Here is a 15406-nt window from a genome sequence, read left to right as displayed (position 1 = left end):
TGTTTGATTTCTTATCAAAGTCCATTCTTTCACAAAAATTAAAAGGCAAGAAGAAAATACAAAGCAAACTGCACACAAATTGTTTCAAGAAAAAAAGGGAACCCCATGCACATACAAGGTTAGGATTCCTTCTCATATTGGATTTTTGGATTAAAAAGATCACATCATTTAAGATTGATGTTTCATTTGTAAGATCAAAGTTTGGTTCATCCAACACACTAAAATTGACATTTAAGAGATCCCTCTTGTAGTCTCTCCCCATCTTCACCAGCACGATTTCTTTTTCTGAAAGCAAGAAGTAAAATAAAGTGTGTTAAATTTCATCCATTAAAACATATAGGGGTTATATATTTATGTATTTTTATTAAGAGGTCTGATCAACGGGGTTATATATTTATGTATTTTTATTAAGAGGTCTGATCAACATACCCTGAGTCTAGCTTCTTCTTGTCTGTCTATATACGCGAGTAGTTCTTCTTGCCTCATTAAAGCTTCATAAAGAGCCTGCACCACAGAGAAACACAACACCAACATTAGCATGATTCTTCCTAAAGAGAAGAGAAATCTGAGGCAATATTATACTCTACTCTATTGAGACAACATATTTTAAGAGTATAATATTTTATGTAACATAGTAGACAAAGACTGGTTAGAACAGAAGAGAGTTGGAGAAAAAATAATTGACAGCATAAGCAAACATATTCAATTAGAGTTGAGAGTAAAAGTTAGCCAAGTTATGAAAACAACCTATAAATAGACAAGGTACACAAATACAAAAAATTAGTACAAATCTGCTAATAACTACAAGATATTCTAGGTGAAAACAAAGCCTAAAAATCAGGGATAAATTACATTGGAAAAAGGAAAGTAAATAATCGGTTTTCCTATACAATATATTTCACATAAATCTAAATCAGTAATATTATATTCCTGATTTCTTTCCTAATTCCAACATATCCCAATGAATGCTACTTCTGAAATAATAGATTGTGGAGAATATTACCTTTTTGGTAGCAATTAGCTCAGCTTCTAAGGCATCCACACGGCAAACAGCGGCATTAAGCAATTCCGCTTTCTCGGAGGGCATTTCAGATGGCTTTGATTGAAGTGTGTCAACCTTCTCCTCAAGCTCTCCTAGCCTTTTTAGTACTGTGGAGAGAATATCTGCCTCGGTAAATGATGGCGTCGCAGGAGTGGGTTGACAGTCTTCCTTGGATGTTGCATTAAGAGTAAGGTCAGAAGTATTTTGGTCACAATTAGGCAATGTCTTGGGAATCTTTCCAGTTACCCGGTATGTCATTGAACGTAAAAGGGTGATAAGAGTCATAAAGAATGCAGTAAGCATGATTATAGTGTGAGAACGAATTCCTTCTGAAGTTTTTGTTGTATCAGATTGGGAAAGGTTTCCTGAATTGGAAACAAAAATTTCACTTGATTTAGTCACCAGGGATATGAAAGAACACAAAGTTAAAAAGTAAAAACATGACCCACAAATTAAACACAGATATCAGAAGTTTAAAAATTAAATTAAGATTTATAAATTCAATTTAGCTCAAATGTCAAACAAGCATTCAAAAAACAGAGGAAAAGCACTTCGAAATTGTATGTCCCATACATCCAGGTCCACCCAGTTTAGACAGCTCTCTTAATTGTTGAAAACTACTCAACTCTCCAACTTTATGTTAGTAATATCTCCCCTCTCCTACAACTACCACCAATTACACAACTGAATTATTGGTTCCTCAAAAAGTCACAGAAACACTCAGGAGGAGCTTCAATATTTTTATGATCCCTGTTGATAACCTATATGACATTGTTCTAAGTCTCATGGTTTTTCTTGTTAATGTTTATGGTCCTAGATTTAGTTGATAAGATAACCTATGAAATTAGCATGACAAGAAACTCAAAGGTCATCAGGGAGAGATTACAGTCAAAATATCTTACGAAGCACAAGCAATTGGTTCAAGCAAAACAGACACATAAACATACACATAAAGCAGCAGCAAATAATAAAAATGAACTAGGAAAAACAAATTCTAACAGATGGTGACAACCTTTACAAGATTGTGATCGTTGAAGGGACTGCTTCTTCCACCCAGCATCAACGGCTTTGTCAACCATGGGTACATATTCATCGTACCCAGCAAAGTTAACAGCATAGCTTGCTTTTCCGACAGTCTTAGACTACATATTTGCAAAAAGAACATTATAAATAACCAACATTCACCAAAATAAAAAAACTGAATAAAATATAGAAGTGCACAATTTTTCTGAGTAGACCATTTTAAGTACATATATTATGTTGCATCACATTTATTTTAAGTATACTTGTTATGACTATACCTGAAAGAAAACTATGTTTTCTTTTCTCAAATTGGCAACCCACCTAAATCTACCATTTTAGGAGTAGAAAACTACAGCAATTGCTATGTAGTTTCCCAGTTGTTTGTACTCCCCTTTTGGGCATGTTATGATATATACAAGTGTCAAAACTACAAGAAGTTTTAAATCCAATGATTACCGATTCCAAAAAAGGGTCTTAATTATAAGATGACTGACATTAGTGCATATAAATATAATATATATATATGGTACTAATGATTTATCATAAAAGATGACAACATACTTCCTCACGAACAGGAGTCAACCGAAGATGTGAATAGCTCTTTATTGTTTTGGGAGAGCCAATATCTTCAGCTTCAGAACCCGACTCAGCAGTAGATGTATCACTACCTTTCACCTGCTAGAAGGTGCAGCCAATATAATAATATGACAACCAGGAAAAGAAAAAAAAATGGCATGCTCCACATTAATACAAAGTCAAGATAGTTTATGAAGTTTTACCGCTGGGTAGTGTGGTTTAATATAGGTAACCTTCCCCTCGCTGGTTATAACCTTGACAATCTGCCTGGCACGCCGCGCTTCACCATTGTGAACCATCTGTGAAAAAAGACGGGTTTTAACAATCATTGGTTTCTATTTCTAATTAACAAGGACATAAACAGGTTCATAGCTAAAGCTTGTAAAAATATTACACAATAGAAAAAATTATTATTCCAGTTTAAACCTTCAATATTTCTGGATTCTTCCACGGACCCTTATCAGATCGAAGGCAACCTCCCTCATCAGCACAGGTGCAGGAACCACCAAGAAATTCTGGCAACTCACTGTGATTTTCACAGCATTAGAGATAATTAGGCGCAATATAAATGGCAAGAAAGTGTAACAGTAAATAATGAAAATGTTGAATTCTAAAACTAAAACTAAAGATAGAGAAAAAAGGAGAGTCTGTACAGAGTATCACAATCCTATTACCTGACATCAATGATTTCAAGCAATTTGTTCTGATATTTGTTTCCAAGAACCTAAAAATTCCCCCAAAAGAACACAGAAATAGTACCACAAGTAAGCGAGCTGATAGATTAGACTATACATCAAAGATAAATATTACAAGCAACTTGACATACATGAATTTTGGAAGTCGTTTTGGGATCTAGAAAACTCTTCACAGTGTTCCACAGCAGTCTAAATCCTGGACCAGCATTGATGATAAACATTTGGCATAGAGTCTGTATCATTAAAAATGATAAAGGAACTTCATATTTATACAAAAATATAATATCCAAAGCTTATGATTAAATTTAGCATAAGAACCAAGTACAACATTGATAAAAATCGAGATGACTGTAGTTACATACCTCGGGATAGTTGTCTCCATCAATCTTCTGCAGACGCATGATTAGTTCTCTTGCAGACTTTGTAAAGTTCTTCAAACCCTTATTAACAGAAAAGTAAAAATGGAAAGAGCATATAAATAAATATAGTAGTTCAATTGTAGCAAATATGAGTAGCACAGACAAATGGTTATATGCAACATACCACGCCTTGAACATCTAATATTGTAGTGCTTGAATCTATGTGTTTCTTTGCAGCAATAGTACAAGCTGGAAACTTTGTGGCAAAAGTTTCCTCAAATTCCTTAACATGGTACTTTACATACCGGTCCATAGTTGTAACTTGCATTAGTCTATTGGGATCCACTTTTCCCAATCTTTCAATATAAATCGGTCTGCCCTCCTTATCCACACCGTGATGCCCATGGGGGTAATACTTCAAAACTTCATTCTTCTCTTTGAAGTCAAACTCCTGAAAGGAATATAGAAATTAGCCCACGGGCACTTCACTTTCCAATAACTTCAAATTCAGAAAAAGAAGTCAGCTGCAATTACCTCCCTGATAGTGTCCGCACCAAATTCCCTTCTCCACTGAAGCATTTCAGCCCACATATGCTTTGCTTTCTCAAGATCAAACTTCCTTGCTTTCAAGAACCTGCCAATGGTATAATCCCAAAGTACATTACTACTTGCACTAAAAAATTGAAGGTGCACCTTTTACTTAATTGAATGCATGAATGGCCAAAGTCAATGAAGAAAAGATTCCAAACCTCAGCATCATATGATAATCATCATGTTTTTCAGGTAGTAATTCATCCAACATTAGTGATTGTCGAAATTGATCGACAGCCTGTAGCTCTTCAGCATCTCGAACATCCTCAATGGAAACAGAGCTTACTCGCCCGTCACTTTTACGTCTACTGCTTTTTTTCTTGAGGGAATGCTTAAATTTAGTGGAAGCATTTAAAGCTTTCTTTTTCAAAGACCCGATTCTAGTTCTTCTTTCATCCTCTGAGTTTTCAAAGTCAGACTTCCTTTCTTTTCTCTCGTCACTACCAGAAAACCCTTCAAAGCCTGCCAGGTAATAATAATGCTAAATTAAACAACAGAAGGCTATATACAACAAATCCTACAAAGATTCCAGTGACCAATAAAAGCAATAATCTTGACAAGAATTGAACCTAATTCAACAAAGAAATCGTCAAAATAGTGTTTTCTCTGAATTTTGACATTGGACAAATTGAGACAATCAGATATTCAGGTAAGGTACATTTTCAATTACATGGCTCAAAAAGGTATTTGTGTAAATATTCAACAACTAAAAATTGGCAAAATGAACACTTAACATATCTCTGATCTGTTCCCCCAAAAGAACAGAAACAATTCTAAACCTAAAAGGCTAAACCCCCCAAAAAAAACAAAAAAAATACACCAAAGAGTAGACATTCCGGTTTCATAATCACATTCCCCCAACAACCAAACCGAAACCCTAGAACCAGAAAAGTACACACAATCATGAACAAAACCCATCAAGAAGAAGAATACAAAAAGCTAAAAATAAACAAAGACAAAAATAGAAAAAAATTAAAACAAAAAAGCCCACTCACATGGTCTTGCAAACCGGTCAAGCGGGCCTGACATTCTCCTCCAAAGCTCTTCTACTTCTTATTCTTCAATATTCTCTGAAAAACAGTGCCAAGCTCCGGTGAAGTAACACAAATGCCTACCAGAACCCCGCACATTCCGATCAGAAAACCCTAGAAAATCAAAGATCGATACATACATCGATATACAAAACACATATATATACATACATATATACACATTAAAATACAAAATCACCTCTTGTTTTTTTTCTCTTAACACGAATCACGAGGAATATAGGCTGCGCATTAATGGAGAGAATCCGATCCAGAGCCTTCTCTAACGAATCACCAGGAATTGACCAAAGAGCATTAAAAAAGTGTACGACAATGGAAAATAGAGAAAAAATTTATACAAAATATAAATAAATATATAATAATAATTTATATATATATATATAAATATATACGCCGATTGGCCCTAGACGACGGCGATAGTTAGAGAGAGAAAGTAAAAAGACAAGTAGAGAGAGAGAGAGAGAAATTATAGTTGAGAATATGAATAGCTATAATAGATAGATAGAGAGCTCAGTAGATGGGACCCACAGAATATGGTTGAGTTGCCACGTGGCGAGTGTACGGTGAATCTGAGTGCACCGAATTATTTAAGCTGCCGGCGGTGATTGTAGTAAATAAATTCTCGTGTAATTGAGTATGTAATCATTTGGTTCACTGTGGTAAGGCCTACGTAATTTACGGTGACCTCTATTTTTCTCTCTCTCTTTAACTTTCTTTAACCCTTTATCCACGTGGAAAATGGATTTTATTTTTATTTTTTCACAAGCTTACAACAACTCACTTTTTTACTCTCTTTTTTTGTTTTGTTTTTTTTAAATATTAATCTTTTAATAGTATTTTATTTACTGTGTACTTTTTTTTGTTTGTTTATTTAAATTTAGAAAAGATAAAAATAAAATAGTGAATATTCAATGCTTGTAATTTGCAATTTTCTATTTAAAGTAGGTAAATACAAAAGTGTCGGTAACATGGAAATTCTAAAGAGTATCTTATTTAATACAAATGGGATTTTTTTTATATTTATATTTTAAAGTAGTTTTTTTTTTTTATATATAAAAATTTATATAGCAATTTCTATAAAAATTATTGGAGTAATTCAAACAGTAAAAATTAAAAAAAAATAAAAAATATTACATAAAAAATAAACATATGTAATCGTTTAAGTTAAATATATACAGCTATAGCAATTGTCCCACATAAGCAAAAAGTAAAAAATTAAAAAAAAAAAAAAAATGTCCAGATGTGCATTTACTTACACTTCGGATCAGATATTAAAAAAAAAACATAATTAATAGCATAATATTTTCAACTAGCAAAAACCAACAATATCTAATAAAATAGCCAAAAAAAAAATGTAAATAATATCTATTTTTTTTCTATATATATACTTAGAAAAAAAAAAACCCAAAAACGTAAAAATGATTATATCTTTTATACATAAATATTTTCCAAGATATATAATAAAATAAATCACCAAAAAACCTTATGAAACGATTTTTTTTATGAGTAAATTATTTATTTATTTATTTAGATAATGTAAAGATTCCTTTTTCTCATTTTACAATGTTAATAATATTTAAGATTTTTTTTCAATATGTATTCAATCAAATACATTGTAACAGATAATATTGAATTATTCTATATATATTATTCTCGATTGTGAATTTAACTAAATCCAAACATTGCACGTAGTCAATTATTCTGAATATATACACATAATCCATAAAAATATACCAAAATAAAAGGTAATATTCTTAAACTTTTATTTTTCTAAAATTAGTTTTTGTTGTTTGTTATTGACCAAGATCAAGTAGATTTTTAGTTTTAACTTGTCGTAAATTTCGACTTTTACAAGATTACGTCAACTCCAATAAAGTAGGAGCTTAATTATGGGCGGAAAGAACGGGCCAAATATTATAAAAGAATGGGCCACAAAGTGTTTTAAAGGCCCACCAAATATTGCACAATATTCATGGCTTTATTGCTTTGCCTTTGCTTTTTTCAAATCCCTATATTTGACCATGCTTCTTTTTGGAATATAATTACAATATATTTGTACTTATTTAGAGTACTTATAAACGATATTTGTATTGTATTATATTATATTGAATAGTATTATTTTAATATAATATTACATTTAATATAGATTTGTATTAATAAATTTGTAGCGTAAACTCGATCATATCTTGTCCGGACTCCAAACCAAGATCCCAATTCCAAATTCGACCAGGCTGAACCCTTAGGTCCGAATGCAAACCTCAATCGCAGACACACATGCTGAACTCGGCTCCAAACCCTGGACTCGACCTTGAACCCATGCCTTGATCCCAAATTTGAACTTCGGACCTGCACCCTGACCCTGCATTCGACCGCGACACTAAGCCTTGACCCCGAACTGCTTCTAAATATTATAATACAAGTTAATACGAACTATTTCTTATATATTTTTTTTTTTTTTGAAAGCAACTATTTCTTATATATTAAACAATATAATTTGTACTACATTAAAATTTATGATCGTAATAATTAATAAATATAAAATTCTATCCAAATATAATTTTCTTAAAAAAATAAACATAATATTATTTTTATTAAACATAATACGACCGTTACCAAACATACATAAATGTTTATTACGAACTTTTTGTGATTTTTTAAAAAATAAAAAAAGAAAATTAACCGTACTAAATAACATAATTCACACTGATTTTGTAGATATGAGTATTTTAAAAATAAATTCAACATATATATTCTCTTCAAAACAAAACTACAATTAAAATATATTTCTTTTACTTTTTCATTCTCAATATACTCATAACTTGATACCCCCTATCATATTTGACTGGTTTTGGTATACAAAAAGAAAATAATATGTTAGTTTATCTCTTCTTCTTTTTTATTTTTTTTTTGAGAAATTAATTTAATTTGTTTATGTTTCATCATTTGGTACCCAACTCACCAGCTAAGAGCCCACAAAGAATCTGCCATTTAATCACGCGTTTCATTACAATTATCAAAAAATATCCAAACCCAAAAGTCAATTTTCTTTCTGCTACCATTTTTTCTTTAATATTTGACTAATTATTTGTATTATTAAAAGAAAAAAACAATTATTATTATCATAAATAATTGAATTTGATAGTATGCTATGTTATCATTTTTGGTTGTGAGACTTTTATCACGCTTGGTCTCAAGCATAGGAAATTTTTTTCACAAAACAACTCAATGACTTAAATACACATTATGTTACCAAAAGTAGAAATTCAATGATTGACCGTACAATGCTAATACTAAATACTCATATTAATTAATAAGCAAGAAATTAGTCAGAAGAGTTGTTAATCTTCAGGACAGCTTATTTTCACACCCTATATTATTTATAATTAGCTGGCCTAAATACAACTACCAATTTAAATTTTTAAAATTAAGAATAAACAGCATTGGGAGGAAATAATGCAAATAATAAATAATGTTTTCTTATGTGAATAATGTAATTGGCATAATTGGAAAATTGTCACATTGAAATACAACATAATGATATGATATGTGAAGAGTTAGACAAATGGAAAAAATAAAGAATCAAGATCCTAACTAGTTAACTTTTTTTCTTTTTTTTGGTGGTTAGAGATTTAGGATGAAAAATGATTGTGTTTGGTAACTAATAATCATCATAATTGTTCCACCTATCTGGGTCATCGTCGCCTTCATCGTACTTCAAAGGACTCTTTTGAAGATCGGTAACTTCCATTTTCTGTTCTTGATCTTTAACAACCACATCCAACTCAGATTTTGTATGTTCTTCCTGTAAGATCAGATATTTACAGGCCAGATGTAATTAAAGCGAAATTCACTGAGAAACATGTATAAAATTTCTCCTGTTGAGTATTCATCCAAAAAAGAATGCTGAAGTCACATTCGAATTATAGTGATATTTATGAAATTCCCTAAATGGATTATAAAAGTTCCATGTTCTTTAAACAAGAGAAACTAAGAACAGTAACATAGAATGTTGTTACCACCAAAGTCCATTAGCTTGTGAAAAGGACAAAAAACAAGATCAGTTGTCTACATGTGACATAGTCGAACTATGTCCAAAACAGAAGCCATGTGTTAAAAACCCTATTTGGGTAGCTGTAAAATTATAATACATAATGTGTTTATGGACTTTTAGTGTACCTTTTGTACTACTTGTAGGGGTCTATTATAATTGGAGACAATAATGGAATATAATTCTCCTAATAATATTATGGTATTTCATGGGGCAGCATATAAGAATCTTAGCAGAAAAGAATAAAAGGACAAATGTACATACATTGACATCTTAACAGAAAATGACAAATACATACATTAGCATTATGGGTAGGCTCCTCCATTTCTTCCTCCCCTGGGTGCCAATTGGACTCATTCCCAATGGCCTCTTGCTTTGCTTGAGCAGCAAGTTCTTGTAGTCTCTTGATCACTGACTCAAAATGGGAATGATCTGCGTGGCAAAATTGTATAAAAGAAAAAAGTAAAATAACCCTTGCATGTGAAAATCATATGAGAAGCAAGAAATTGGTATCCTTTTCCCAATACATGAACATATGTGCCTTTGAGCAATATAACCGCATCTATCCAGAAAATGATGAAGGAGGTTGAAATTTACTTAATTTAGAAATCTATAAGACATATTAATGAAGCAAATCGATGAATTCTAGAAGAGTAAGATGATACAATCACTTAAGTAGAACTTACTCCCAAAAGTTAGCATAAGAGGAGGGTGCCCAAGTTACATACTACTAGTTAATCTCATACTTGGTCAATGGAGGATCCTATCAATACACTCCCTTTGGAGCCAACATTCACGGTGTCCCACTCTAAAGCGGCCCACTCTAAACCTATTCCAAAGGTCGCCCCATCCACAACATCAGTCCCACTTGAGGGTGCATGGCTCTAATACTATTTGATACAACCATTTAGGTAGAACTCACTCTCAAAAAGTTAGCCTAAGAGAGGAGGGTGCCAATTAGTTAGATACTACTAACTCCATACTTGGTCAATGTGAGATCCTAACACAGAATTCCCCTGTTTATCAGGTCCTGGTTTCTAGAATCAAGTTTCGCATCTCATCAAATTGAAAATTATGATAGAAACAAACTAGTTGATTTATTAGATCAGCATTTCATGATAATGCATTTATAAGTGCCGGTGCTGATGCAGCTGATGTGAAATGTCATTAATCTAAGCAAAGATTGGAGGAGAGGAAGAATCAATTTCAGATTTTTCATTTTAGTGTGTCAATTCATCCAACCAATGAATGAACGAATCACCATTTAATTCAAAGTGGAGAGAAGCACAGCAAATAAGGATCTCACACTCACCTTTTGAGCGATTATTCAGGGAATCAGATAGCCTTAAGGGATGTTGACGCTCTTCCTTCTTAAATTTCATCTTCAATTGTTTCCGTGTTCGATTTGGAAAAAGTTGTTGTATAATGCTAAAATCTGTCCCAATTTGTTGAACAGCCTGAACCACATGGTAAGTATAAATTAAATGATTACTAAAATAGTATTAATATTTACCAAAATGTGAACAATCAAAGTCGGTAAATGACTAAATGCAACTAACATGCAAAAGTTTTGAGCAAATTCACAATACTTATGGCAGATACACTATAACTCCAATACATCATCTCAAGCAATCACATAACTTTACCTCATAGAAAAGTTCAGTGTCGTTTTTTGACCACCTTGTACTGGGTGTTTTGTCCATAAATGAATGATAATTAACATAACTGGAGCTTGGCTGGGCACTGTAAGTTGGTTGCTCGTCATCAGAGTTTTGGCCCTGTTCTGAATGAAACATCTCTTCATTGTGAGAAACACCCTGACGGAAAGAATCATCAGCGCTGTTGAAAGGAATTGCATATTAGATCAGGCAGATTACTTGACAGTCTCAAGCAATAATATACAGATAGTGTGTGTGCAAGAAAACCATTTATCACAGTCCCATTGTAAACTTATCTAGCAAATGTAAAAGTTTCAAGTTTCTTCAAATTCCATATCAGTACTTTGAGAACTTGATCATGATCCCACTTGGTCCCCAACACTCTTTATGATGTCTTTAGCAAATCAATTATATTTTATTTGTGTCAAGCTGAAAATAGTAATCAAACAAAAGTTTTTTGTTTTCCATAATGTTAATTGAACAAAAACAAAAACGATGCAGGGAAGAAATAGGAAAAACCCATGTCTAAAATATTGGGAATCCTAGTTTCAAATACATATAAATATCATAAAGATGCCCAAATATAAGCACTAACAAAAAATCAGCATATAATTGTGTTGTCCTCACTAAATAAAAGTAGCCATTCAATTATACTGTATTGTATCGCATGGTTTGAAGTAGGCAGTAAAAAGAAAAGAATCAGCTAAAAAATGTCAAGGACCTTTGATTTGTCTGTGGTGTCTTAAGCTTTGCTGCATCTTTAATCTGGCACACATAGATTCCAAACCAGGGGAAAAAAGTACATACAAATCAAATATCAAACTTACAACTTCTATGCATATATAGAAAAAGAAGTGCAATGAAGTGAAAAACAAAAATTATCATGTCCTCCCATAAAGATAAACAAGAAAAGCATGTATACCGCCACTCGCTCTCTGTGCTCGGCAAGAAGAATAAGATCTTTGATAGGTAACCTCTGTGGATCAATTTCATCTTCTGGCATTTCAAGTAATGCCTGGTCCACTAGAAAAGAGAGAGTAAAAGAACATCATGCCTCACATTATGTAGGTATCAAAAAACAATAACCAAAAAAAAATTACGTAATTACCAATCCTTTTTTTACGACGAGTCGAATGAGAGAACTTTTTGGGAGGTTCTCTAATTTTCTCCTCTGATGCTTGCTTCGATCTTTTGCGCTTTCTAACAGGTTTCTCTTTTCCAGAAGCAGGTTCCTCTAACTTTCTTACAGCCTTTTTCTTTTTAGATTTATTATCCACTCTATATTCCTCATCATTATCCTCTTCTTCAAAAAGCTGCCCTAAATCTTCTTCAATTTCCTGCATAGCAGCAGAAGATCTTTGGCTTCTTCTAAGACCATTTGGCTCTGCAGAACTTTCTCCTATTATACTCTTGCCACCATGAACTAATAAATGTAAGCTGAAGACTACACTAAAAGCATATTACAGGCCAAACAGTAATTGTATATCAAAATTTGGTTAAGAAGATTACCACTTCTTCCACTACAGGGTCATCTTCTACCACTTCTGAGTAGGTAGCTTTTGCAAAATTGGTTGGTTCTGCATCCCCTTAAATACCAGAGATTGCATCCAAATAAATAGAATCATCAAATCTAGCAGATGAATAATTAAGAATACCCTCACTTGGGGCAAATGCTATGCTTGGTGTGATTAACTTTATCAAAAAGATAATACCTTCACTTGGAAATTCCAAGATAGAGTTCACTTGAGGAACATTATGGACATAAGGCACACCAGAACTAACTTCAGCTTGAGGTTCCCTTGTACTAGGTTTCTTTTTCCCTTTCCCCAACTTGGGGTTGGGTTGAAATTTGCCAGCACATTGACCTGAAAGTCCACATTTAAGAGGAAAAAAATAAATGAGACTCACATAAAATACAGTAGAAAATATAGCAGGCTGCTGCAGCTACTTTATTACTACATACCAGATGCAACATTTCCCTCATACACTTCGAAATCAAACAAGTTCTCAGCAACCTGAAATTCATTAATTAACATAGATCAATCTATCAAATATAATATTTCATTTCTTCATAATAATACTAATATTTATTTATTATACTGACTTTACCATTGTTTTTGACCTTCCATCGTTACTCTGAGCTTCCTCTGGTTCGTCAGAAACAGTAGTATTACTGAAGGACACTGGATCTTGTGTTGAATGATAATCAGAACAAATTTGAGATGGTGCAACATCACATATTGTAAATGATGAAGAGTCAAATGATGGATCAGCAGGAAAACTCAAATTTTCGTTCGTATGAACCTTAGACTGTGGCTTGCTCGTCTCACTCCCTGCTAATAAAACACTAAATATAATAAAGCTTTACTTATCCAAAACTAAAGATGTACTCCACAAAAGGATTGGAATTTTTCTTCAGAACTCACCTAAATCACATGTAGTTTCAGTAATAAAATCATCAAGACATTCCAACACAGAAAATATGTCTGCATTCTGAACATGACAACAGTTATCAACATAATGTTCTAAAAGCATAGGGAAAAAAACAATAATATTCAAATTTCTTACTCCTTACCTCTCCTAAGGATTTCCCCAAGCTAGATTGCCAATCCCCATTTCCATCTGTAACCACATTCTCTGATTGCAAAGAGTCCTGGACAGCTGACAGCGAAGGATCCTCCTCGATAGAGCATAAAACTGTTCTGTCCATTAAATTTGAAAAACCGGACGCAACTCCTCTAGTTCCGCCCTTTCGAGGCTGAGCCTTCATCTTAGGCCGGAACTTATGACCTGCTAAATTAAAGAAGTTATACCTGCCCTTAAAGCATACTCAAATCATCGTAACGGTAGTAGTGAACTGATGTTCATACTTACTGTTATTTGTCTTGGAATCAGAGAGGAAATCATCCAAAAGATCCACATCAAGCTGCATTGTTACAACCTAAAGAAAGCAAAACTATACTGATCAATATCAAGGATCACCTTGCCATTATTAAAATTCAAGGATTCAAATATTCACCTGTGTTACTCAAACTTGAGAGAAAGGCTGTAAACTATCATAAATTTCTTGAACAGAGTAAGTAACAACCAAGAATGGAACATGTTAAGCTTTGCCTGAAGGAGTATGAGGATTTAGATTTAGTTATGTCGGTACTATAAATTTTATTTGTTTTAACATTGATCTAATGAAATTATCAATTTTCTCCCTAATTGACCAAATGCTGCATTCAGCTTATTAAAGCTCCTTCCACGATCAATTTTCTCACTAATATACTCACTAATTATTCGATGCAATTTCATCCAACTACAATAGCAGAAAAGTAATAATATAATGTTAGACATATAATAGATAAGAAACCCTAGTTTGGAGCCGAAAGTGAGAGTGAGAGAGAGCATTTGAAAGTGTTGTGTACAGAGAATGAATGAAGAAAGTGAGTACAAAGATTACCTGCTGGTTTTGGAGTCGGACGGTGGAGAAGAGCGTGCGGTTGAAAATCACCGGCGGAGAACTACTTTTTAGTTTATTACATATTAACTAAAAATAATTTTGAGATGAATATTGGAATTTTAAATATTTTACAATTTTTTTTTATTTTATTTACAGAAAATATAATTTTTTTTATGTTGTAATCTTGTTAATTTGTTATTAATTTTTTGTTATTTGTATGTTATTTTGATTTTCATATTACTTTTACGTAGTTTTTTTTGTTGATTTTATGTTATTTTCGTGTTATTTTTTGAAAAATCGTAAAAATCTAAAAAAAAAAACATTCTTTAAATGTAAAAATAGTACCTTATGTATTCCTACTTTATTTTTTTTTTTTTTTGATAAATTTTTTTTTATAATCAAAGTAACAAATATAATTTATTAAAATTAGGGTTCTTAACACATAATAGGAATATAATAAAATTAAGTATAAATTAAAGAGTAATTAAAAAAAGTAAAAATTAAAAGGAAATTATCCTATTTACTAGTTTTTTAACTTTTTTTTTCAAATTTACGATTTGGGTTTCTAAAGTGGTTTCTATTTCTATGTGGATTGCTATATGGATTTTGGTTGCGATTTAAGTTACTCGCAATAAGGGTTTCTATTTAGAATTCTGTAAAAATAAAAAAAAAATATATTTTGAAGTGTAAAAATAAAAAAACAAAACTTCAAAATTAAAATACAAAATAAAAAGTGAATATACATATAATTTTATCGTTTTTTTTAAAACTATCATATTATGTTAAATAATATTTTGAAAATACCAAATTTATTCCAAAACACCACAATTTTAAGTGAGCTTTGAAAACTATCATATTATGTTAAATATTTTTTGTAAATATCAAATTTATTACAAATACACTAATACTATATCACT

General features: G+C 32.1%; 2 protein-coding genes across 14 annotated transcripts; both read right to left on the bottom strand.

The window, feature by feature from the left end:
- Positions 1–7: 7 nt before the first annotated feature.
- Positions 8–5804, bottom strand: LOC115694738 (phosphatidylinositol/phosphatidylcholine transfer protein SFH8). Of its 4 annotated transcripts, none has more exons than XM_030621831.2 (15): positions 5517–5804; positions 5282–5431; positions 4445–4748; positions 4230–4329; positions 3880–4146; positions 3699–3776; positions 3468–3569; positions 3316–3365; positions 3068–3167; positions 2845–2940; positions 2627–2740; positions 2055–2184; positions 1004–1407; positions 430–504; positions 8–285 (listed from the first exon to the last, which is right to left on the bottom strand). In XM_030621831.2, exons 2-15 carry the CDS (start codon positions 5313–5315, stop codon positions 265–267), a joined length of 1875 nt encoding a protein of 624 aa, XP_030477691.1. In that variant the 5' UTR covers positions 5316–5431; positions 5517–5804; the 3' UTR covers positions 8–264. The 4 variants fall into 4 exon arrangements, with proteins under 4 accessions (XP_030477691.1, XP_030477690.1, XP_030477689.1 ...); XM_030621830.2 differs by having other exon boundaries at positions 2627–2743; positions 5517–5780; XM_030621829.2 differs by having other exon boundaries at positions 2627–2743; positions 5282–5397; positions 5517–5780.
- Positions 5805–8780: 2976 nt separating this feature from the next.
- On the bottom strand, positions 8781–14584 carry LOC115694831 (transcription factor TFIIIB component B''). Of its 10 annotated transcripts, none has more exons than XM_061117543.1 (10): positions 14490–14584; positions 14061–14345; positions 13916–13982; positions 13617–13834; positions 13468–13534; positions 13151–13377; positions 13005–13056; positions 12754–12906; positions 12551–12627; positions 12214–12425 (listed from the first exon to the last, which is right to left on the bottom strand). In XM_061117543.1, exons 3-10 carry the CDS (start codon positions 13971–13973, stop codon positions 12360–12362), a joined length of 918 nt encoding a protein of 305 aa, XP_060973526.1. In that variant the 5' UTR covers positions 13974–13982; positions 14061–14345; positions 14490–14584; the 3' UTR covers positions 12214–12359. The 10 variants fall into 10 exon arrangements, with proteins under 10 accessions (XP_060973525.1, XP_060973524.1, XP_060973526.1 ...); XM_061117550.1 differs by having other exon boundaries at positions 12551–12618; XM_061117547.1 differs by having other exon boundaries at positions 13617–13831.
- Positions 14585–15406: the final 822 nt, after the last annotated feature.

The sequence above is a fragment of the Cannabis sativa genome, chromosome 6, assembly GCF_029168945.1.
Source record: "Cannabis sativa cultivar Pink pepper isolate KNU-18-1 chromosome 6, ASM2916894v1, whole genome shotgun sequence".
Lineage (NCBI taxonomy): Eukaryota > Viridiplantae > Streptophyta > Magnoliopsida > Rosales > Cannabaceae > Cannabis > Cannabis sativa.
The sequence above is the reverse complement of the archived record's forward strand: the minus strand, read 5'-3'. Positions and strand labels throughout refer to the sequence as shown.